We start from the raw sequence: 23,161 nt of genomic DNA, 5'->3' as shown, positions 1-23,161 counted from the left end.
TTTCTCTGTTGAACTCCATATGCCACTTCACAGCCCAGTTCTGCATCCTATCAATGTCTCACTGTAACTTCTCACAACCCTCCAGACTATCCACAACACCCCCAACTTTTGTGTCAACAGCGAACTTACTAACCCACCTTTCTACTTCCTTATCCAAGTCATTTATTAAAAATCACAAAAAGGAGGGGTCCGAGAACAGATCTCTGCGGAACACCACTGGTCACCATCCTCCATACAGAATACAAACTATCTATAACCACCCTTTGTCTTCGGGGGGCAAGCCAATTTGAGGTCCACAAAACAAGGTCTCCATGGATTCCAGTCCCCCTTACTTCCTGAATGAGCCTTGCATGGGGAACCTTATCAACTGCCTTACTGAAATTTATACACACCACATCCACTGCTCTAACTTCATCAATGTGTTTTATTGCATCCTCAAAGAATTTGATTCGGCTCTTAAGGCACGACCTGCCCTTGACAAAGCCACACTGACTATCCTTAACTAGATTATGTCTCTCCAAATGCCCATAAATCCTACCTCTCAGGATCTTTTCCAACAACTTGCCCACCACTAAAGTAAGACTCACTGGTCTAACCTAACTCTAACCCTAATTTCCTGGTTTCCTCTACTCCCTTTCTTGAACAAGGGAACAACATTTGCAATGTTCCAGTCCTCTGGTACTTCTCCTGCCCCGTTGATGAGTCAAAGATCATTGCCAGAGGCTCTGCAGTCTCCTCCACCACTTCCCACAGTAGCCTGGGGTATATCTTGTCTGGTCCCAGTGACTTACCTAACTTAATACCTTTCAAAAGCTCGAGCACATGCTCTTTCTTAATGTCTATATGCTCAAGTGTTTCAGTCTGCTGTAAATCATCCCCACAATTGCCAAGGTCCTTTTCACTGGTGAATACTGAAGCAAAGTATTCATTAAGTACCTCTGCTACCTCCGCTGTACGTTTCCACTTTGACTCCTGATAGGTCCTATTCTCACATGGCTCATCTTCTTGCTCTTCACATACTTGTAGAATGCCTTGGGGTTTTCCTTAATCCTGCTCATCAAGGTCTTCTCATGGCCCCTTCTCGCTCTCCTAATTTCATTCTTGAGCTCCTTCCGCGGACCCTTCCAATTTTGTAGAGCTCTAACAGTACCTAGTTTCTTGAACCTTTCGTAAGCTTTTCTTTTCTTCTTAACTAGATTTTCTACATCCTTTGTACATTATGGTTCTTTTATCCTACCATCCTTTCCCTGCCTCAATGGAACATACCAATGCAGAATGTCATGCAAATGTTCCCTGAACATTTGCCACATTTCTGCTGTTCATTTCCCTGAGAACATATGCTTCCAATTTATCCCCCCACATTCTTAATAGTATCATATTTTTCCCCTACCCCAATTAAATGTTTTCCCAAATTGTTTGCTCCGATCACTCTCCAGCACTATGGTAAAGCAGATAGAGTTATGATCCCTACCTCCAAAATGTTCTGCCACTGAGAGATCTGACACCTGACCAGGTTCATTTCCCAATACCAGATCAACTACAGCCTCTCCTCTAGTTGGTTTATCTACATATTGCATCAGGAAAACTTCCTGAACACACCTAACAAACTCCACCCCATCTAAACCCCTTGCCCTAAGGAGATGCCAGTCTATATTAGGAAAGATAAAATCACCCATCACAACAAACCTATTATTATTGCACCATTCATGAATCTGCCTCCCTATCTGCTCCTCAATATCTCTGTTACTATTGGGGGGTCTATAAAAAAACACCCAGTAGAGTTATTGCCCCTTTCCTGTTTCTGACTTCCACCTACAATGACTCAGTAGACAATCCCTCCATGACTTACTACTTTTCTGCAGCCGTGATACTATCACTGATTGGTAATGCCACTCCCCCACATCTTTTGCCGCCCCCCCCCCCCATCCTTTTTGAAACATCTAAAGCCTGGCACATTCAGCAGCCATTCCTGCCTCTGGGACATCCAAGAATCTGTAATGGCCACAATGTCATAGTTCCACGTATTGATCCATGCTCTTAAGCTCATCCACCTTGTTTATTATACTCTTTGCATTAAAATAGACACATCTCCAACCATATGGCTGAGTGCATCTTTGCTCTATCATCTGCTTATGCTTCTTCACAAACTCCCTACAAGCTATCTCTACTTGTGTGCCAATGGCCCCATCCTCTGCCTCTTCACTTCAGTTTAAACCCTCCCCAATAGCATGAGCAAACCAATTGTGCCACGAGTAAGCAAACAGCATTCAAAACTAAAGAACTGACAAAATAAAAGAAATTGGTGCAAACATGGTCAAAATAAATATTTTAACAAGATTTATAGTTGTGCGCTATTACGTAACAACAAAGCTTTAGTATAATTTGGAATAGTATAGCAAAGGTAGAGGATATCCTTGGGAGTGCATGAAGGATCTCATGTTGACACAGAGAAGGAAGGGTATAAAAGATAAATTTTATTTCAAGAAACAAAGCAATCAAACCACTAACTACTTTAACTATTTTTAAAATTGTAGTCAATGAATTCATAACCAGGTTTATGTGCTACAAAACTCACAAAATGGCAAGGGTAAGCATTAAGTTAAATTAAATAAACTTAGCTCTTTAGCAAAGAGGAAAACATAAAAAGTTAGATTAAAGATAATCTTCCACCTCAGCCATGATTACATCAATTTCTTCCAGCTGGTTTGAGATCTCTTCAATGCACTTCCCAGTCCTGAATTCTATTCCATCTATGACAGTGCAATCTTCAGCCCCAGTGAAATCCTGCAGTTCTGTCTCTTCAGAAGCTGCCACACTCCAATTGGATAACTGAAAAAAAAACTCAATTGATCAAACAGAATGTTACTTAAATGCTAAAATCAATAAAAGGACTGAATTACATTCATTTGTGATGATACGACAAGCGCAGGCTTCAGAGTCCCTCAAACCTGCTCAACAATTAACAAGATCATAGTTGTGTTTCCAATTCATTTTCCCACCAGATTCTCATATCGCTAAATGTCTTTATGTGCAAAAATCTACTTACAATAGGGTTGAAAATACCTACTGACTGAGCATCCATGGTATCTGAGGTAAAGAATTCCATGGAATTACAAATTTCTAAATTGGAAATTTCTCCTCAACTGAACTCTAAATATCCAGTTCCCTATACTGTGATCATGGTGCCAGTTTTTATTTTGTCCAGCTAGAGGAAATGGCTCCTTAGGTTTTGCCTCTCTCAGAATTTTAGATACCTCAATGTGTTCATTCCATTCTACTTAATTTTTCATTGGGAAATCAATTTAGCATATCTATACTATACTGCTTCCAAGGCAAATGTATCCTTCTTTAGGTACACAGTTCTCCAAATGATGTTTCCCCAGACTCCTACATACACAGCAGCACTTTCTTACTTGTGTATGCTAAATCTCTTACTATTTTCTCAACAATGAGAAAGTCCAAAAATCAGAGGTGCAAAGCGACTTGGAAGTCCTTACGTAGGATTCCCTAAGGGTTAACTTACAGGTTGAGTCAGTGGGGTGAAAGGCAAATGCAATGCTAACATTAATTTCAAGAGGACTAGAATATAAGAGCAAGGATATGATGTTGAGGCTTTATAATGCATTTATCAGACTGTACTTGGAGTATTGTCGGCATTTCTGGGCCCCTTATCTTTGAAAAGACGTTCTGGCATTGGAGAAGGTCCAGAAGAGATTCATGAGAATGATTCCAGGAATGAAAAGGTTATCATATGAGGAGTGTTTGATAGCTCTAGACTAATACTCACTGGAGTTTAGAAGAATGAGGGGATCTGATTGAAACCTGTTGAATGTTGAGTGAATGTTTCCTATAGTGGGTGAATCTAGGACCAGAGGACAGAGCCTCAGAATAGAGGGACATCCATTTAGAACAGAGATGAGGATAAATTTCTTTAGCTCGAGGGCGGGGAATCTGGAATTCATTGCCACAGATGGCTGTATTGACCAAATCATTGAATACATTTAAAGTGGATGTTGATGGTTTCTTGATTCGTAAAGGTCTCAAAGGATACTAGGAGAAAGCAGGAGAATGGGATTGAGAGTGATAATATATCAGCCATGATGTAATGGTAGAGCAGGCCTGATGAGCCAAGTGCCCTGATTCTGCTCCTATGACCTACAGACTTATTATACCATTCTCCTTCTTCATAATGTAAATATGTTAACACACCATTTTTTTTGCACAATTCCATTTTCAGTCTTCTAAATTAACATACCAGGATCTCACTGTATTCAAATATTTATTAGCTTTTCAAGAATGAAAAATTATTTTGTTGTTTTTGTTCTTCCTCTTGCTTTGCCACATAATATGCCATCTTCTACATACTGATCATTCTGCTTAACTAGCCTATATGATTTTACAGAGAGTGGTGGGTGTGTGGAACACTCTGTCAAGGGTGGTGGTACAGGCAGATACTTAAGGGCAGTGGTTCCCAACCTCCGGGCCACTAAGTATGCAGGGGTGCAGCCGTAGCCGGAACACACCCAGCACATCTTTAAGAAAAAAGCCGATGTGCTGGGTGTGCTCTGGCTACCACTGCACCCCTGCATGCTTTGTGGCTCCGTATCGGTCTGCGGCCCAGAGGTTGGGGACCACTGAATAAGGGGCTTTAAGAAACTCTTAAATAGACACATGGGTAATAGAAAAATTGAAGAAGCGGTTAGAGTGATCTTAGAGTAGGTTAAAAGTTTGGCAGAACGTCATGGGCTGAAGGGCCTGTACTGAGCTGTAAAGTTCTATTTCTATGAATTTGTAGATTTTTGTATCCTCCTCAGTTCTCACTTTTTCATGTAAATACAAATCATCAGTTTAAATTACACTGACTTATCGGCAAAACAGTCATCATGCTGAAAGTTTAACTCTGTTTCTGCCTCCACAGATTCTATGTAACCAGAAAATGTGGAGCCTTTTCTGGTTTTAGTTTTGGTTACAATACTCTGTCTTTTATTCCAGGCATCACTTTAACTCAGGCAAGTGGAGCATATGCATTCACATTTTTGACTTCTTCCTTGGCCAATTATGAAATGATTCACTCACTGCAGGATAGTCAGCCTTGGACCAACTCCAGAAGATCAGCTGTATTTAAATGATTAGTCTGCTTACATTTGTGGTCTATGGAAACCCCCAGAATATCAATGGTAGGTCCTTCAACAATGGGAATGTCATTGAAAATTAGGGGAAGGCAGCATCATCCTGTTATGGCTGTAATGAGATCCCTTCAACTGAGAGGCTCTGAAACTATTGTTAATTTCTGTTAATAATTCCAAATATATATCTTTTTAGGAAAGGTTATTGTTACAAGTAGCAGAAGATTTTGATATTGGACATTGGAATTTGGTTTAATGTCTTGGAAACCACTAGCAGTATTGAAATGGAATTCAATGTGCTGTTTTAGTAATAACCTCCTTCACCGTTTAGTAATAAAACTGCTGCCACTGCAACAAAATCATTATCATTACTTTTTATATTCATGCTTAGGATTTTAATAAGAAAGCATCCTCCTCTTAACTGCAGCACAAAACAGAAACTGAGGATTAATGTTCTGTGATCTGGAATGTGATGAGAGTACTGCAATATCTTCCAACAAAATAATTCAAATAAATAACACCATATGAAACATTAACTTACTTTGTTACATATTCAAGCTATACTAATTCTACACACAACAGATTCTACAGATGCTGAAAAACAGAAGGATTTCCCAGTGAACATTCTGACAAGTTGGTTCATGGCCTCCTCCACTGCCACAATGGGACTACTCTCAGGTTGGAGAAGAACACCTCATATTCCATTTGGGTAGCTTCCAAGCTGACTGCATGAACATTGATTTCTCCAATTTCTGCCTCTTCCCCCTCCCCATTCTCTCCTTATACATTAATTTCACTCAAACTGTTCCCATATCCCTATAGACTGGCTTTCAAGGACATTTGTTTTCCTTTTTTTTTGTATTTGCAGTATGTTGTCTTTTGGACTTTGGTGTTTTGTCTGTCCTGTTGGTCTTTCATTGCTTCTATTGTGTTTCTTATATTTATTATGAATGCCCAAAAGAAAATGGATCTCTTAGTTGTGTATGGTGACACAGGTGTACTTTGATAAAAAAAAATTACTTTGAACTTTGAAATTCCTCATTCCGATTCCCCAGATTTCTGCCTATCACCTCCCTCTGGTGCTCCTTCTCCATTCAGAATCAGAATCAGAATCAGGTTTATTTTCACCAACATGTGACGTGAAATTTGAACTTAGCAGCAGCAGTTCAATGCAATACATAATCTAACAGAGAGGAAAAAATAATAAATAAAATAAAACATAATAATAAATAAACAAGTAAATCAATTACGTGTATTGAATAGATTTTGAAATGTGTAAAAACAGAACTACTGTATATTAAAAAAGGTTGAGGTAGGTAGTGTCCAAAGATTCAATGTCCATTTAGGAATCAGATGACAGAGGGAAAGAAACTGTTCCTGAATTGCTGAGTGTGTGCCTTCAGGCTTCTGTACCTCCTACCTGATGGTAACAGTGAGAAAAGGGCATGCCCTGGGTGCTGGAGGTCCTTAATAATGGATGCTGCCTTTCTGAGACACCGCTCCCTAAAGATGTCCTGGGTACTTTGTAGGCTAGTGCCCAAGATGGTGCTGACTAGATTTACAACATTCTGCAACTTCTTTCAGTCCTCTGCAGTAGCCCCTCCATACCAGACAGTGATGCAGCCTGTCAGAATGCTCTCCATGGTACAACTATAGATGTTTTTGAGTGTATTTGTTGACATGCAAAATCTCTTCAAACTCCTAATGAAGTATAGCCGACGTCTTGCCTTCTTTATAATTACATCAATATGTTGCGACCAGGTTAGATCCTCAGGGATCTTGATACCCAGGAACTTGAAGCTGCTCACTATCTCCACTTCTGATCCCTCTATGAGGACTGGTACACGTTCCTTTGTCTTACCCTTTCTAAAGTCCACAATCAGCTCTTTCATCTTACTGACGTTGAGTGCCAGGTTGTTGGTGCAGCACCATTCCACTGGTTGGCATATCTCACTCCTGTACACCCTCTCATCACCACCTGAGATTCTACCAACAATGGTTGTATCATCAGCAAATTTATAGATGGTATTTCTCCTATGGTCTGCTCTCCTTTCCTATCAGAGTTCTTCTTTAGCTCCTTACCTTCCCCACCTATCACCTCCCAGTATCTCACTGCACCCCACCCACCTTCCCCCTCATTAGGTTTCACTTATCACCTTCCAGTTTGTATCTTCTTATTCTGGCATCTTCCCCTTTCCTTTCCAGTCCTGATAAGGCCTGAAACATCAATTCTTTATTCATCACCTTAGATGCTGCCTGATCTGCTGAGTTCCTCCAACATTGTGTGTGTGTACTAATTCTAAATTGAATACACCCACCAGAAACTATATTCAGAGGTTTTCAATTTATTTAAACAATAATAAAACTAATTATAACTTATTGAGAATGCAAATCGCATCGTATTTTATTCCCAGCTATAAATAAATGATTGATTTAAGATGCCATCACAGAGCAAAAATGCCTTTTACTTGTACTACGTGCTGCACTCATAATTATTGCCATTTTTAAACATTAATATTATATAGATTTTCTTAATTTAAGAAGTTTTCTTCTGTTTAAGAAAAGGATTAAATAGCTGCAATGTACTTGCAGATATATTACTCTGAGGATTAAGTAAAAGCTCGTTGTCTAAAGGATTGGTTCTTAAATCTTATTCTTCAAGACAGAAGTTTATAATATAAAAATTGATTTGTTACAATTTGCAATTGTTCTCATATTCCAGTTCAAATGATAACTAATATATTCAGTATGAATGAGATTTTAATCAAACAAACATTTATAAAGCAGAAACTCAAAAGCAGTTTATCTGGATATCCAGTCGAATAACCCACATTTTTTATGCAAGGTGCAATGATTACTTTGAGAATGTCTAACTAATCAAATAAAGAGACATCCAGTAAACAATAACAAATCTTAGATAAATCTTAGATAAATAAAGTTATAAGAGAGTAATGAGTCATAAGTTGTTTATACTGAATAGTTATCATTGGATAAGCTACCTATAATACTTGACTTCTGAGACTGTGTTTCAATGATGGAACAGCAAGGCAAGAGATGAATAAATTCATCTAATGTACTTGCTTCTGTTTATCCCTAATAACACTGGAGAGCAAATCTTTTTTTGAAAGTGTTGCTCCACCAGAAATGATATGTGGCTATGATAGACCTCTTGAAGCTGAACACAAATATAATGTCAGCCTACTTCCATGGCATCCAAATTTGGAAAAACCAGAAATTAACTTTTATTGATTGTAATGCATTTAATTGCATAACAGTGCTGATGCTCTGTAGTAGTTCAAGTAATTTTCATTTGTACTCATCCTGAGGCTTCTCAATTAAAGTGCCAACAATAATCAGCCAGAATTGATGGATTCCGGTTGTCCTGATACCATTTCTCCAAGATCGCAATGTCCTGGTGAAACCTTTCACCATGTTTGTCACTGACAGTGCCATGATTTGCACACATGCTACACTTCATGGCTTTGTATGCTTAAAACATATTGTCAACTAGCTGCACATAGTCTGGTGATCTGTAGTTGTCAAGGAAATCTTTTCTTTTTCAATATTTTTATTGATTTCTTCATTGCTCCGGCAGTTTGAACAGGGCACGACTGCTGTGGCCCGTGAGGCAGCGGGAGAATTTAAAAAGTGAGCAGATTAACGGAGCAGGCGATGGAGTAGTGGGAGACAGAGTAGGAAGGCTTTGGCTCAAGAGGCTTAGGCGAGCAGAGGCTGAGGATGAGCTTGCTCCCATTCAGATAAGGCTGGATAAGCTCCTTTAATTGATCTAATTAACTTAGGAGTAGGTAATGAAGGCAGCAGTTAGGGCAGTCGAGTGCTCCATTTGCAGTATGTGGGAAGTCAGGGCAAGCACAATTGTCCCTGATGACTATACCTGCAAAAGGTGCATCCAGCTGCAGCTCCTGACAAACCATGTTAGGGAACTGGAGCTGGAGCTGGATGAACTTCGGATCAATCGGGAGGCAGAGGCAGAAATAGACAGCAGTTACAGGGAGATAGTCACCCCTAAGAGTCAGGAGACAGGTAGTTGGGTGACTGTCAGGAGAGGGAAGGGGAAAAGACAGAATGAGCAGAGCACCCCTGTGGCCATTCCCACCAATAATATCATTTTGGATACTGTTGATGGGGGTGACCTACCAGGGACAAGTTGCAGTGGTTGCGTCTCTGGCACCAAGACTGGACCCTCAGCTCAGAAGAGAAGGAGGGAAAAGAGGAGAGCAGTAGTGATAGGGAATTAGATAGTTAGAGGGACAGATAAGAGGTTCTGTGGAAGAGATCAAGAATTCCGGATGGTCTGTTGCCTCCCTGGTGTCAGGGTCCACGATATCTCGGATCAATTTCTCAGTATTCTCAAGAGGGAGGGTGAGCAGCCGGATGTCATGGTCCATGTAGGCACCAATGACGTGGGAAGGAAGAGTGAGGAGGTCCTGAAAGGTGAGATTAGGGAGCTAGGTGCCAAGTTAAAGGACAGGACCTCCAGGATGGCAATCTCAGGATTGCTACCAGTGCCACGTGCAGGTGGGTTTAGAAATAGTAAGATCAACACGTGGCTGAAGACATGGTGCAGGAGGGAGGGCTTCAGATTTATAGATAATTGGGCAGTTTTCCAGGGAAGGTGGGACCTGTTCCGGTGGGACGGTTTACATCTGAACTGGAAGGGGACAAATATTCTTGTAGGTTTGCTAGAGAGGCTCCAGTTGATTTAAACTAGATACAAGGGGGGAGGGGAACCAGAGTGTAGGAACAGATGTGTGGGAGAAGGAAGAAAAAGAAGATAAAAAAGTTGTTTGCACCGTTAGGGATAAACAGAGAGTAAGAGGTGAAGAGTTTCTTAAATGCATTTATCTTAATGCTAGGAGCATTGTAAGAAAGGTGGATGAGCTCAGAGCATGGATTGATACATGGAAGTATGATGTTGTAACTATTAATGAAACGTGGTTGCAGGAGGGGTGTGATTGGCTAATAAATATTCCTGGATTTCGTTGCTTCAGTTGTGACAGAATCAGAGGGACAAGATGGGGAGGTGTTGCATTGCTTGTCAGAAAAAATATTACAGCAGTGCTCTGGCAGGATAGATTAGAGGATTGTCTAGGGAGGCTATTTGGGTGGAATTGAGGAAAGTTATGGGCTGAGTGCAGGTCGGTGGGACTAGGTGAGAGTAAGCGTTCGGCACTGACTAGAAGGGCTGTGACAGCCTGTAATTGTTATATGATTATATGGTTACATAAAAGAATACACAGTAGGATATATAATATATATCGGTTACAATATATTGGAATCACAAATGTAGTCTCATTACCCCATACCCATATAAATTAAATTTAAACATAATATTGAAAAAAGATGTTTTTATTATACAAAAAAAATCTAAACCCACTACCAGAAAAAAAAACAGCTGTTTGGTTAAAAAAAAAGAAAAGGAAAAAATCCTTAACATATAGTGAAAAATATTATTAGCCAACATCTGTACTTAATAGCAAATCAAAGATTTTGGAAATAATTCAAAAAAGTTCCCCACAATGTTAAAAAATCCTATCTAGGTCAGAAATTGAACAGTGAATCTTCTCTAAATTTATGCATGACATCACATCATTCAACCTATGAGTAGGCGGAGTGGCACCCTTCAGCAACAATGCCCTCCTGGCTATAAGAGAAATAAAGGCCAAAATATGCAAGTCATGTGTCTCCAAAATAATATAATTTCCTCAAACAATACCAAAATAAGGCAGTCAAAGGAGTTGGTTTAAAATTTACTTCAAAAAAGCACCTAAAAAGTTTGGAATACTTCCTTCCAATATTTTTCAAGACTCGGACAAGTCCAAAGCATATGAATTAGTGAAGCTTCTCCATTGTTACATCTATCACAATTGGGAGATACAGTCGGACCTCCTTATCCACGGGGGATTGGTTCCGGGACCCCTCGCTGATACCAAAATTTGCGGATGCTCAAGTCCCTTATTCAACCTGTCTCAATCCAGTGGACCTTAGGACCCAGCAGAACCCCAGACCTTAGTTAACCTGTCTCAGTGCAGTGGACATTAGGACCTGGCACCAGAGCTCTGTTCAAGAAAATAATCATGATCACCATTGAAAATAAAGTGGAAATAATAAAGTGATCGGAAAGAGATGAAACGCCATCAGTCATTTGAAAAGTGTTAGGCTACGTTGGTCAACGATCGGAACAATTTTAAAGGATAAAGTGAGAAAGGCTCTGCCCTGATGAAAGCTACAATTGTTACTAAGTAATGCAGTGGTTTAATTATTGGGTTTTGGGGCTTTGAGTTTTTGATCCTCCACATCAACCCGGCATGGTGGAGAGCTCACTAGGGAGTGATCTGTCCCAAGTCCCGAGAACTTCCGTTCCAAAGCCCGGTGCTGAAACATACGTTCTTAAGTGTTTTATATGCATAGAAAAGTAAAATATATACTATATATAAGACAAACGTTTGACTGACACTAAATAATACCGGACGTACCTGTTCTGACTTACTTAGTAAGAGAACTTCTGATATTTTTCGATCCTGATGCACGATAACCCACGCACATCCTCCCGTATACTTTAAATCATCTCTAGATTACTTATAATACCTAATACAATGTAAATACTATGTAAAATGGTTGTTATACTGCATTGTTTAGGGAATAATGACAAGAAAAAAAAGCTTGTACATGCTCGAACAACAAGTGCTGGAAGAGCACTTCCGGGTTTTCACGATTTGCGGTTGGTTGAATTCGCGCATGTGGAATTTGCGGATAGGGAGGTCTGACTGTATATCAGAATAAAAATGAGACAGCTTATCTTTAGTCATGTAGGCCCTATAAATCGCTTTAAATTGTAGAAGGGAATGACAGGCACATAACGATGAGGTATTAATCAATTTAAAAATTTCATTGCAGGTTTCCTCAGAAATTGGAATCTGTAAGTCTTGTTCCCAGAGATTTTTAATTTTGACTAAAGGAATATTTCTCATTCCCAACTACATACCATAAATATTAGATAGCGATCCATTATGCAAGGGTTTCAAATTAAAAATTGAATCAAGTAAATTCTTATCTGGACTTTTAGGAAGTGTATGTACTTGAGAACGCAAAAAGTCTCTAATTTGTAAATATCAAAAAAAGTGGGTTTTAGGTAAGCTATACTTAGCTGACAATTGTTCAAATGAAGAGAGACTATATCTAACAAACAAATCCTGAAAACATTTAATACCCAATCCATTCCACTCTTTAAAAACTACATCAGTCATAGAAGGTTTTAAAAAATAGTTAGAAAAAATGGGACTTGAAAGTGAAAAACTCAATAAACCAAAATATTTTCTAAGTTGCACCCAAATCCTCAAAGAGTGTTTAACTAAAAAATTGTCAGTTAAATTACTTAAAGATAAAGTAATTGAGGATCCGAGAAGAGAAATCATAGAAAATTTATTAACAGAATTAGCTTCTAAAGAAACCCAAACTGGACAGTCCTCTCGATTAATATAATATAGCCAAAACATAAGATTCCGTATATTGACTTCCCAGTAATAAAACCTAAAATTAGGTAAGGCTAAACCTCCATTCTTTTTAGCTTTCTGAAAATGAACTTTATTTAATCCAGAAATTTTATTTTTCCATATATAAGAAGATATAATAGAATCCAGAGAATCAAAAATGGATTTAGGAATGAAAACAGGTATGGCCTGAAATAAATATAAAAAGTTAGGCAAAATATTCATTTTAATAGAATTAGTTTGGCCAATCATCGATAAAGAGAGGGGTGACCAATTTGATAGTGCCTTCTTAACATAAATCAGAAATGTAAAAAATTTTTCTTTAAAGTGCAATTTATCATTCATAGTAATTGGTTACGCCAAAATAAGTAAATCAATTTCTTACAGTTTTTAAAGGAAGGCTAGTATTAACTAATACCAAATTATTCAAAGGAAAAAGTTCACACTTATGAAAGTTAAGTTTATATCCTGAAAACTGACTAAGCAGGAGAGTAAAGAAAGCACGGAAGGTAAAGAAGACTCAATATTAAAAATGTAGAGCAAAAGGTCATCAGCATAAAGCAAAACTTTGTGGGTAATACCCCTCCTTAAAATATTAGTGATATCATTAGATTCCCGGAAAGCAACAGCTAAAGGTTCTAAGACCACATCAAAAAGCAAAGGACTCAAAGGACAAACTTGTCTAGCTCCACGATGAAGTTTAAATGGTTTAGAATTCTGAGAGTTAGTAAGAAGCGGAGGGAGATAGGTGAAGTAATTTAATCCATTGAATAAAATCAGGCTCAAAGTTAAATTTTTCTAAAGTTTTAAATAAATAATTCCATTCAACCCGAACAAAGGCTTTCTCAGCATCTAAGGATATCACACATTCAGATATCTCTTTGAAAGGAGATTAAATAACATTCAATAAATGACAAATATTAAAGTGGGAGTATTGATTTTTGATAAATCCAGTCTGAATGTCAGAAATAATAGATGGCAAAATATTTTCAATCCTACAAGCCAAAGGTTTAGATAAAATTTTAGTATCAATATTAAGTAAGAAAATTGGTCTATAAGAAGAACATTTAGTTGGATCCTTATTCTTTTTAAGAATAAGTGAAATAGAGGCTTCATAAAAAGATTGTGGCAACCTACCTAATTTAAAAGTCTGAAAGGACTGAATATATGGGTTATAAGCAAAGAGGAAAAAGCCTTATAAAGCGCTCCAGAAAATCCGCCATGACCCGAAGCCTTCCCCGAGTGCAAAGAGTGAACAACCTTGGCAATTTCCTCATAAGAAATGGGTTGATCCAGCAATTTTCGATTATCATCAGAAAGTGAAGAAATGTTTAATCGATATAAGAAATTATTCATTACAGTATTACCTTTAGGAGGATCAGAACTATAAAGTTTAGAATAGAATTCTCTAAAAGTATTGTTTATTTCTAAATGATCAGCTGTTTTATCATCGTAGCTTTACAAATTTCTTTAATTTGGCATTTAACTATAAAGGTCTTTAATTGGTTAGCCAATAGTTTACCCATTTTATCTCCATGAACATAAAACTGACTTTTATGTTTTAAAAGTTGAGTTTCAATGGGATAAGTTAAAAGCAGATGATATTTAGTTTTAATTTCAACGTGTCGTTTATATAAAACAGGATCTGGAGCCAAAGCATATTTTTGGTCTAATTGTTTCAACTGATCGGCTAATTCAATTCTCTCCTTATTAGCTTTTCTCTGAACACGTGCAGTAAAAGAAATAATTTGTCCTCTAATATAAGCCTTAAAGCATCCCATAAAATAAGACTATAAGTCTCTTTTAGCATATTCTCTTCAATAAAAAGAGTAATTTGTCTCTCCAGAATTTTTTTTAAATCCTTATCAGATAACAGAGTTGGATTAAAATGCCAGAATCTGTTTACTTGGGAGATACACAGAAGATTTAAAGATAAAAGCACAGAAGCATGATGTGAAACAGCAATTTCTTTAGATTAACAGGATTTAACCAATGATTCGATTGTTTGACTATTTTTTGTTTGACTATCAACAAAAAAATAATAAATCCTGGAATATATATGATGAACATGAGAAAAAAATGAGTACTCTTTATCTGTTGGATGCAAAAAGCGCCAAATAACAACAATATCACATTTCATTAGAAAAGATTGGATAGAGGAGGCTGATCTACTAAAAGTCAATCGTTTAAAAGATGAGCGATCTAAAACAGGGTCCAAACAGCAGCTAAAAACCTGGATCATCTATATTTGGGGCATACAAATTAGCAAAAACCATTAATTTATTATCTAATTTCCCTGACACTATAACAAAACACCCATTAGCATCAGACACTGCATTATGTTGAATGAAAGAAAATGAATTGTCTATAAGAATCGAAACTCCTCTGGCCTTAGCCTGAAAGGAGGAATGAAACAATACGCCCTTCCAACAGCTGAAAAAATGTAAATTATTGTATTTACCAACTTGTTTCTTGTTAAAAAATAATTGGGACATTCAATTTCTTAATATAATTAAGTATCTTATTACATTTCACAGGATAGTTTAATCCTTTCACATTAAAACTAAGTAAATTAATAGTATGGTCCATTTTAAATATTACTTAAAAGAGAGATTAGAATAAAAACTGCTGGGATGTATATTAATTCCAAACAATGAGCTTTAAGATAAAGTAACCAAGCAACAAATGAAACTAAGAAAACCAATCAGCTGATACAAAAGAAGAAACCCACCCCCAACCCCCCATGCAAAGAGAGAAAGTCAACCAAAGGGCAGTCAACAGCTAAACCTACCAACATCACCCTTCCAAAACAATCTACTGGCTGAGCTCCAAAAAATTTTCAAGGCTAACTGCATTCCAACAAGACACAACAAAAAGCAGAGCAAAATTAAATTTATTTTTAAAAAACCTTATGAAAAAATATAGTATAAAATATTAAAAACTCGGAGAGCTCAGAACATATTAACTTGGAAAGTATTAACTCAATGAAAACTTACTGATGTTAAATCCTTAATTTTCTAAGCAAAGAAATAAAAGTACAAAAAAAATTAGACACAAAAGTATACCAAAAGTAAAAAAAGAATTGTTCATAAAAGAAAGTAATGAACAGTTAGACTGCTGATTCTGAAAAAAAGGATCCATCAGGCAGACGCAACATAGATTTATGTAGGAAATTTTGAACAGATAAACTGAGATGTAAATTTAAAAATCCTGCACCTCTTGAGTCGAACGGAACCATTTCTGAGAGCCATTTTTCAAAATGATTTTAACACAAGCCGGGTAGCGAAGAGAGGGTTGAAAAACTTTATTATACAATTCCGACATAACCTTTTTAAACTTGAAACTTTCATTCAACACTTCAGGTGAAAAATCCTCCACTATTCTGATCTTCTGGCCTTCATAATCAATCATACCTTTCCGACAAGATTCACAAATTAAAAGTTCCTTTGTTTGAAAGTCATGAAGACAAATTATCACTGAATGGGGTCGTTCTCCTGGAGGAGGTCTTGGTACTAGCAATCTCAGTCTATTTTAAATGAAGATTTTAAAATATTCAGAAATAAATTAGCCAAAAGGTTTGCAAAAAGTTCTGAAGACTGATTGCCTTCCATTAACTCTTTAAAACCCAGAATACATAAATTATTTCTTCTGCTTCTATTTTCTAAGTCGATAACCTTCTGTCTTAATTTTTCATTAACATTTGACTATTTATCACAAATCTTTTCCAGGTAATCGATCTTTGCAACCAACATTGTCAAAGTGTCTTCATTCTCTTTTATCCGTTGATCATGTTCGCTTTAAGTTTTTTGAATAGAATCCTATTTTACATCCATTTGTTTAAATTCAGTGCTGAGTTGCCGGAATTTCTGCTGGAACTCTTCTGAAAGTTCATTTTTTTGCTTCCAAAGTGTCTCCATAGAGTCCAAAGTTATAGGAGGGTCCTCTTCTTTTTCAGTAGCTTTGGCACCCCCATCGTAAAACAATATTGCGTTTAAAAGTAAGTTTTCAAAACAAGTTGGAAACAGTAAATTAAGTAGAGTAGGAGCAACTATAAAAATGCTGCTACTCCATCGACAGCCAGTGGGTTTCTTGGGAAATTTTCAACAACATATTTGAATGTCTTCCAGGCAATTTTCTCCAGTCCCATTAGAAGTTCTTCAAGTTGCCTGTCATTGATGAATTGTTTGATTTGTGGACCAACAAAAATTCCTTCCTAAATTTTGACATCAGTAATTCTGGGAAACATCTGACTCAAATATTGAAATCCTTCAGATAAATGTTTGTGCCCGGTGACCCCAGATTCCATCCTTGCAGCCTTGAACCCGATAATTCTGCTTTTGCCTTTGACAAACCCAAGTCTCTGACCAGGTCATTAAACTCAGATTGAGTTATCAGATGAGGCTCATTCAACGCATCAGTAACTATGTTGCTTTCCATTCCTGACTCATGCATTATGGCCTCTTCATCTGCCTCCTCTAGACTCCATGTCTTGGTACTGGAAGACTATTGTCATGTGGCACAGGTCTCATGGCTGAAGGGAGAATAGGGTATTCAATAAATTTCTTGTTTTTAGCAGAGAAACCAGACACATTGGTCAGACAGAAATAGCAGTCTGTCACATGATCCTTCTGCTCTCGCCATATCATCGGAACAACTTCCGAGTACCTCTGAGCCACGCACTAAGATCAACAGTGCATGTAGTGCAACAAATATAAGGAGCCCAGGCTTTGTTTTGGTTGCCAATTTTACAACCAAAGTAGAGCTAATAGGCTTTCTTAATAAGAGGAGTCATGCTTCGCCTTTTGAGGTTTAAGTGTATACTTGTCACAAATATAATAGAAAGTATTGCGGCTGTTGCAACTTGGTGAGACATTGTGCTATCACAAATACTCCTGAAAATACAATTACTTTATTATAATGAGTACATACAATATGCTATGCATGTAGAGCACATGCATCAACATGAGCACAAACCGATATAAATGCAATGCATAGAATGGCGTGTGTGAGTTGCTTTTATAGCCTTTCTAAAACCTGTCCTGCTGTGCAGCATCCACCCTACGTAAGAATGCCCAGGCATGCCTGGATAAGTTAGAAAACTTTTCAGCTTACATTATGGGCAACATTTTATTTAACTTGAATTATGAATTGAAATCACAAATAAAGGTGATTTTTTTTAAAAAATGGAGTGTGATAGGGAAAATTCAAGGTGATTTTCATGATAGCAGTCTAAAGTCCATAAGATATAGCCAAAAGTATTCAGGAAGCAAAATCCTTGTTGTCCAGTGTAAATAAACTCAAATATCTGTCCAAGGATGTTTTATTGTTTTGTAATGTATACTGTGAACCTACCTTATTTTTCTGGCCTTGTTTTTTGCCTCTATCTGGTTTTTCTAGCATAAATGAATGAGCAAGTTTGTCAGAATCATTAATTTGCTTCAGCATTTGTTCCAAATCCTGCAATAAATTTTCTGCCTGTAAAATATCTGAAGAAAAAGATTTTGATTTAATCTTATATGACAATAGTATATCTATATGCTTGTACTAATTTATTTGATTAAAATGCACATATGAGGATGATTCAAGAGTATGGATAAAAATAAGAATTGTTTTCATATTTTTAACTGCATTTCATTTTAAAAATATTTAATTCCATGAATAATTATATTTTATTGTAAAACATTATAATAAATTTTGCCAGGCCATCACCTCCACATCAGAGACAAAACAGAAATTAATTAGTATTTGCAGACAAATATTAGGCTCACGCATAGGACTTGAATTTAATGAACTACATATAGAAAGCTCTTTCTCACATTTAGCACAACCCTGGAACAAACAATGCAATATATCTTGATAAATATTGTTCAATCCTTATAGAAGACCATACGCATTTTCCTAAATTATATGAAAGGAAGAAGTCCCAACAAAAAGAAAACAAGTCAACGTAACGGCAGGAAATGAAGATATTGTTATAGAATACCTGTCTCCTGGTTTATAACTGCCAAACTAGAAATAAGTCTCTATAAGAATTGCAGAGAGAGTTTCCTAAGTTGATAAAGCATGTCACCGCTATGCCCAGTGTTCTCACGCTCACAAAATCTTCAATGTATTTTGTAATGTCTTATGAACTGACATTTAAACATAGAAGCCAGTCAGAATTATCTCACTGTCTTATTCTCTAATTTACCACAGTGTTTGCAAGCAGTGAGGCATCAGGAGGTAGATTCAGACATTTCACAATGCATAATCATGTTGGTGATAGTACCAAATTCTGTTAGCAAAGGAATGGCACTGCACTGCTATCCCTGTGATAGTTGCCATCATTGACCCTTACAACTTTAACTTTGTGTGGTGACTTTGTCTGCTTGTTGCCTTTATTATTCTGTGGAAAAGGAAATTAAGATCTTGACAATATTGACTGATATCAATCTTTGTTGTAATGCATGTGGGAAAAGTATGTTGGTTGAGGTATCAGCTGGATCATTATGCTAAACAGAAAGACTTAAGGAAGTAGTGATCTTGATGGCAAGTGGTTGTCCTAACTCTATTTTACTGTTCAGCTGAAGATAACCTGACAATAGTTTCTGTAACTCTGTAGTAACACACAAAAACGCTGGAAGAATTCAGCCGGTCTTGATGAAAGGTTTTAGCCCAAAAATTTGACTGATTATTGCTTTTCATAGTTGCTGCCTGACCTGCTGAGTTTCTCCAGAATTTTGTGTGTGTTACTCTGGATTTCCTGCATATGCAGAATTTCTTGTGTTTCTGTAACTATAACTGGCTGTGTGCTGAGCTAAAACCTCCAGAGGTAGTTCTCCTTAATTAGGACAGTATGCATAAGTCTTAAGAGGACAACATATTGATGGAAATGGAGAATCTGACAATGGCACATTAAGTTTGATGTGACATGCATTCTTTCATTTTCAGATATTATACTTTAATGAAGTAATTTGGTGTATACTTCATAGAAAAAAAGAAAAGTATAACACAGAAACTGACTCTTCAGTTTAGCTTGTCTGGGCTCACGTGGCTGATACCAACTTATACTAATTCCATCTGCGTGTACATGGTCTATATCCCTCCATTTTCCCTATGTTCACATGTCTGCCTAATTGCTTTTAAAACATTGCTATCATATAAAGGAAAATGATGTATGACTAATAGCTTTTTTTTAGATAAGGACGATTTCAAAATTAAACTAGCCTCTAACAAGACCACAAATTAACAAGACCAGATTGATTAGAATAGATAACCCCAGGAGATCCATGAATAAGTGGCAAGTTGGATTCAAAATTGATTCAGTGGCAGTTGCCTATATGACCAGTAGGTTACTTGTAATGTTTTTCCACAGGGCTCAATTCTAATATCCTTGTTGTTTCTGTACATGTAACCAATTTAGACTTATATTCCAGAGCATGAATAAAAGGTTTGTTCATGATATAACTAGCTTTGTGATTAACAATGAAGAGATAATAAGCCTGAGGTACAGGAAGAAATAATAAACTGGTTCAGTGGGCAATGAAATATAATCCACTGAGAGAAGCATGAGGTAGCATGTTTGGGGAAAAGGAAACAAGACAATGGAATACATAATAGTAGTCTATTGATGAACAAGCATGAGCAGATGTAATCCACAGAAGTAATCTATTGTCACAGAATTCCATAATTTCCCCAAAAAGAGGGTTTGGATTCAATTTTTGGGTGGTGTAAGGAGCCAAGCAACCTCCTTTCATACCATAAAATTTTAATGGTAAGAGACTTTTGCTGACAACACATTCTATGGGGCTCAGTGTTAATTTCCTATGAGAAATCAACATTTCTTTGAAGAAGCAACATGCTGTGGATAAAGATGAATCACCGTATTTCCAGAGGTAATATATTGTTCTGGAGTGAAGATTGACTGGCAGTAAAAAAGGCATAAATGATTGGTTATGACTGATAAGCTACTGTAAAACAAATTGTAAACTTCTCAAAATTCACATCAATGATTTGTATAAGGGCACCAAGGTTACAAAATTGGCTAGGGAAATATGATGTCAGAAAGTAAGCAGTCAGGAGGCCACAAAGGTATAAAGTTATGTTAAATAAGTTGAACAAGGATCTGGCAAATGGAGTATTATGTGGAAAAATGTAAAATAGTTCATTTTGGTAAGAAAAATAAAGCAAGCAAGCACACCTTATAAGTAATCACCATATTATTAGGGAAGAGGAATCAAAATCAGAATCAGGTTTAATATCACTGGCAGACGTCATGGAATTTGTTAACTTATCAGCAGCAGTACAATGCAATACATGATAAATTAAAAAAATCAATTACAGTAAGTATATATATGTAAAGAGTTCAATTAAAATTAGTGCAAAAATAATTAATTAAAAATGAGGTAGTATTCATGGGTTCAATGTCCATTTAGAAATCAGATGGCAGAGGAGGAAGCTGTTCCTGAATCACTGAGTGTATGCCTTCAGGCTTCTGTACCCCCTTCCTGACAGTAGCAATGAGAAGAGAGCATGTCCTGGTGATGGGGGTCCTTAATAATAGACACTGCCTTTCTGACACATCATTCCTTGAAGATGTCTTGAATATTACAGAGGATAGTGCTGATGATGGAGCTGACTAATTTTACAACTTTCTGTAGCTTCTTTCTGTCCTGTGCAGGAGCAACCACCCCCCCCCCCCCCCCCGTCACTCCATACCAGACTGTTATTCTGCCTGTCAGAATGTACTCCTTGGTACATCTGTAGAAGTTTTCGAGTGCTTCAGCTGACAAACCAAATTTCCTCAAACTCCTAATAAAATATAGCCACTGTCTTGCCTTCTTAATAGCTGCACCAATATATTGGAACCAGGTTAGATCCTCAGAGATATTCTTATCCCTCTATGAGGATTGGTTTGTATTCCCTCGTCTTACAATCACAATCAGTTCTTTGGTCTTACTGACAGTGAGTGCAAGATTAATGCTGTGACACCACTAAACCAGCTGGAATATCTCGTTCCTATATGTCCTCTCGTCTCCATCTGAGATTCTGCCAACAGTGGTTGTATCATCAGCAAATCTATAGATGACCCTTGAGCTAAGCCCAGCCAGTAGAGCAGTGGGCTAAGCACACTTCCCTGAGGTGCACCAGTGTTCATCATCAGCAAAGAGGAGATGTTATTACTAATCTGCACAAACTGTGTTCTTCCGGTTAGAAAGTCAAGGATCCAGTTACAGAGGGAAATACAGAAGCCCAGGCTCTATAGCTTTTCAATAAGGACTCTAGGACGGTGGTGTTAACTGCTGAGCTATAGTCAATGAATAGCATCGGACAGATGTTTGTATTGTCCAGATGATCTAAGGCTGCATGAAGAGTCATTGTGATTACATCTACCATAGACCTATTGTGGTAATAGGTAAATTAAAGTGGGTCCAGGTCCTTGCTGATTCAGGAGTTAATTGTCACCATGACCAACCTCTCAAAGCATTTCATCACCGTAGACGTGAGTTCTACTGGATGATAGGCTTTAAGGCAGCTCTCACTACTCTTCTTGGGCACTGGTATAATTGCTGTCCTTTTGAGGTACTTAATGAATACTTTGCTTCAGTATTCACCAGGGGAAAAGACCTTGGCAATTGTGGGGATGACTTACAATGGACTGAAAAACTAGACCATATAGACACTAAAAAAGAGGACGTGCTGGAGCTTTTGAAAAGCATTAAGTTAAATAAGTCACCGAGACCAGATGAGATATACTCCAGGCTACTGTGGGAAGTGAGGGAGAGACTGCTGAGCCTCTTGCGATGATCTTTGAATCCTCAATAAGGACAGGAGAAGTACTGGAGGGTTGGAGGTTTGCAAATGTTGTTCCCTTTTTCAAGAAAGGGAGTACAGACAGTCCAGTGAGTCTGACTTCAGTGGGTGCTCAAGTTGTTGGAGAAGATCCTGAGAGGCAAGATTTATGGGTATTTACAGAGACATAATCTGATTAGGGATAGTTAGCATGACTTGCTCAAGGGCAGGTTGTGCCTTACGAGCCTGATTGAATTCTTAGAGGATGTAACAAAACACATTGATGAAGGTAGAGCAGTGGATGTAGTGTATATGGATTTCAGTACGGCATTTGATAAGGTTCCCCATGCAGAAAGTAAGGAGGTAAGGGATTCAATAATCCAGAATTGTCCTCCCCAAAGAAGGCAAAGGGTGGTTGTAGATTGTTTGTATTCTGCATGGAGGTTGGTGACCAGTGGTGTTCCACAGGGATCTGTTCTAGGACCACTCCTCTATATCATTTTTATAAATGACCTGGATGAAGAAGTAGAAGGGTGGGTCAGTAAGTTTGCTGATGACACAAATGTTGGGGGTGTTGTGGATAGTCTGGAGGGTTATCAGAGGTTACAGTGGGACATCGATAGGATACAGAACTGGGCTGTGAATTGGCAGGTGTTCTTCAACCCAGATGAGTGTGAAGTGGTTCATTTTGGTAGGGCAAATTTGAAGACAGAATGTAATATTAATGGTAAGACCCTTGGCAGTATGGAGAAC

The 23,161-nt window shown here is 37.5% G+C and overlaps 1 protein-coding gene across 3 annotated transcripts in view; it reads right to left on the bottom strand.

Annotated features, from left to right (window-relative positions):
- Positions 1–2,555: 2,555 nt before the first annotated feature.
- Positions 2,556–23,161, bottom strand: part of LOC132378258 (zinc finger CW-type PWWP domain protein 2-like) — a 57,474-nt gene continuing 36,868 nt past the window's right edge. For 2 of the 3 annotated variants that reach the window (XM_059945021.1, XM_059945023.1), the window contains 2 exons: positions 17,990–18,123; positions 2,556–2,829 (listed from right to left, as the gene is read on the bottom strand). In XM_059945021.1, coding sequence (XP_059801004.1) covers positions 2,653–2,829; positions 17,990–18,123 — 311 coding nt within the window. In that variant the 3' untranslated portion in view covers positions 2,556–2,652. Of the gene's footprint in view, positions 2,830–16,839; positions 17,169–17,989; positions 18,124–23,161 lie in introns of those variants that run through there. The other variant, XM_059945022.1, reaches the window with a different exon arrangement.

Source organism: Hypanus sabinus, chromosome 20 (genome assembly GCF_030144855.1).
Source record: "Hypanus sabinus isolate sHypSab1 chromosome 20, sHypSab1.hap1, whole genome shotgun sequence".
Classification (NCBI taxonomy): Eukaryota; Metazoa; Chordata; class Chondrichthyes; order Myliobatiformes; family Dasyatidae; genus Hypanus; species Hypanus sabinus.
This window is presented reverse-complemented; position numbering and strand designations above follow the sequence as displayed.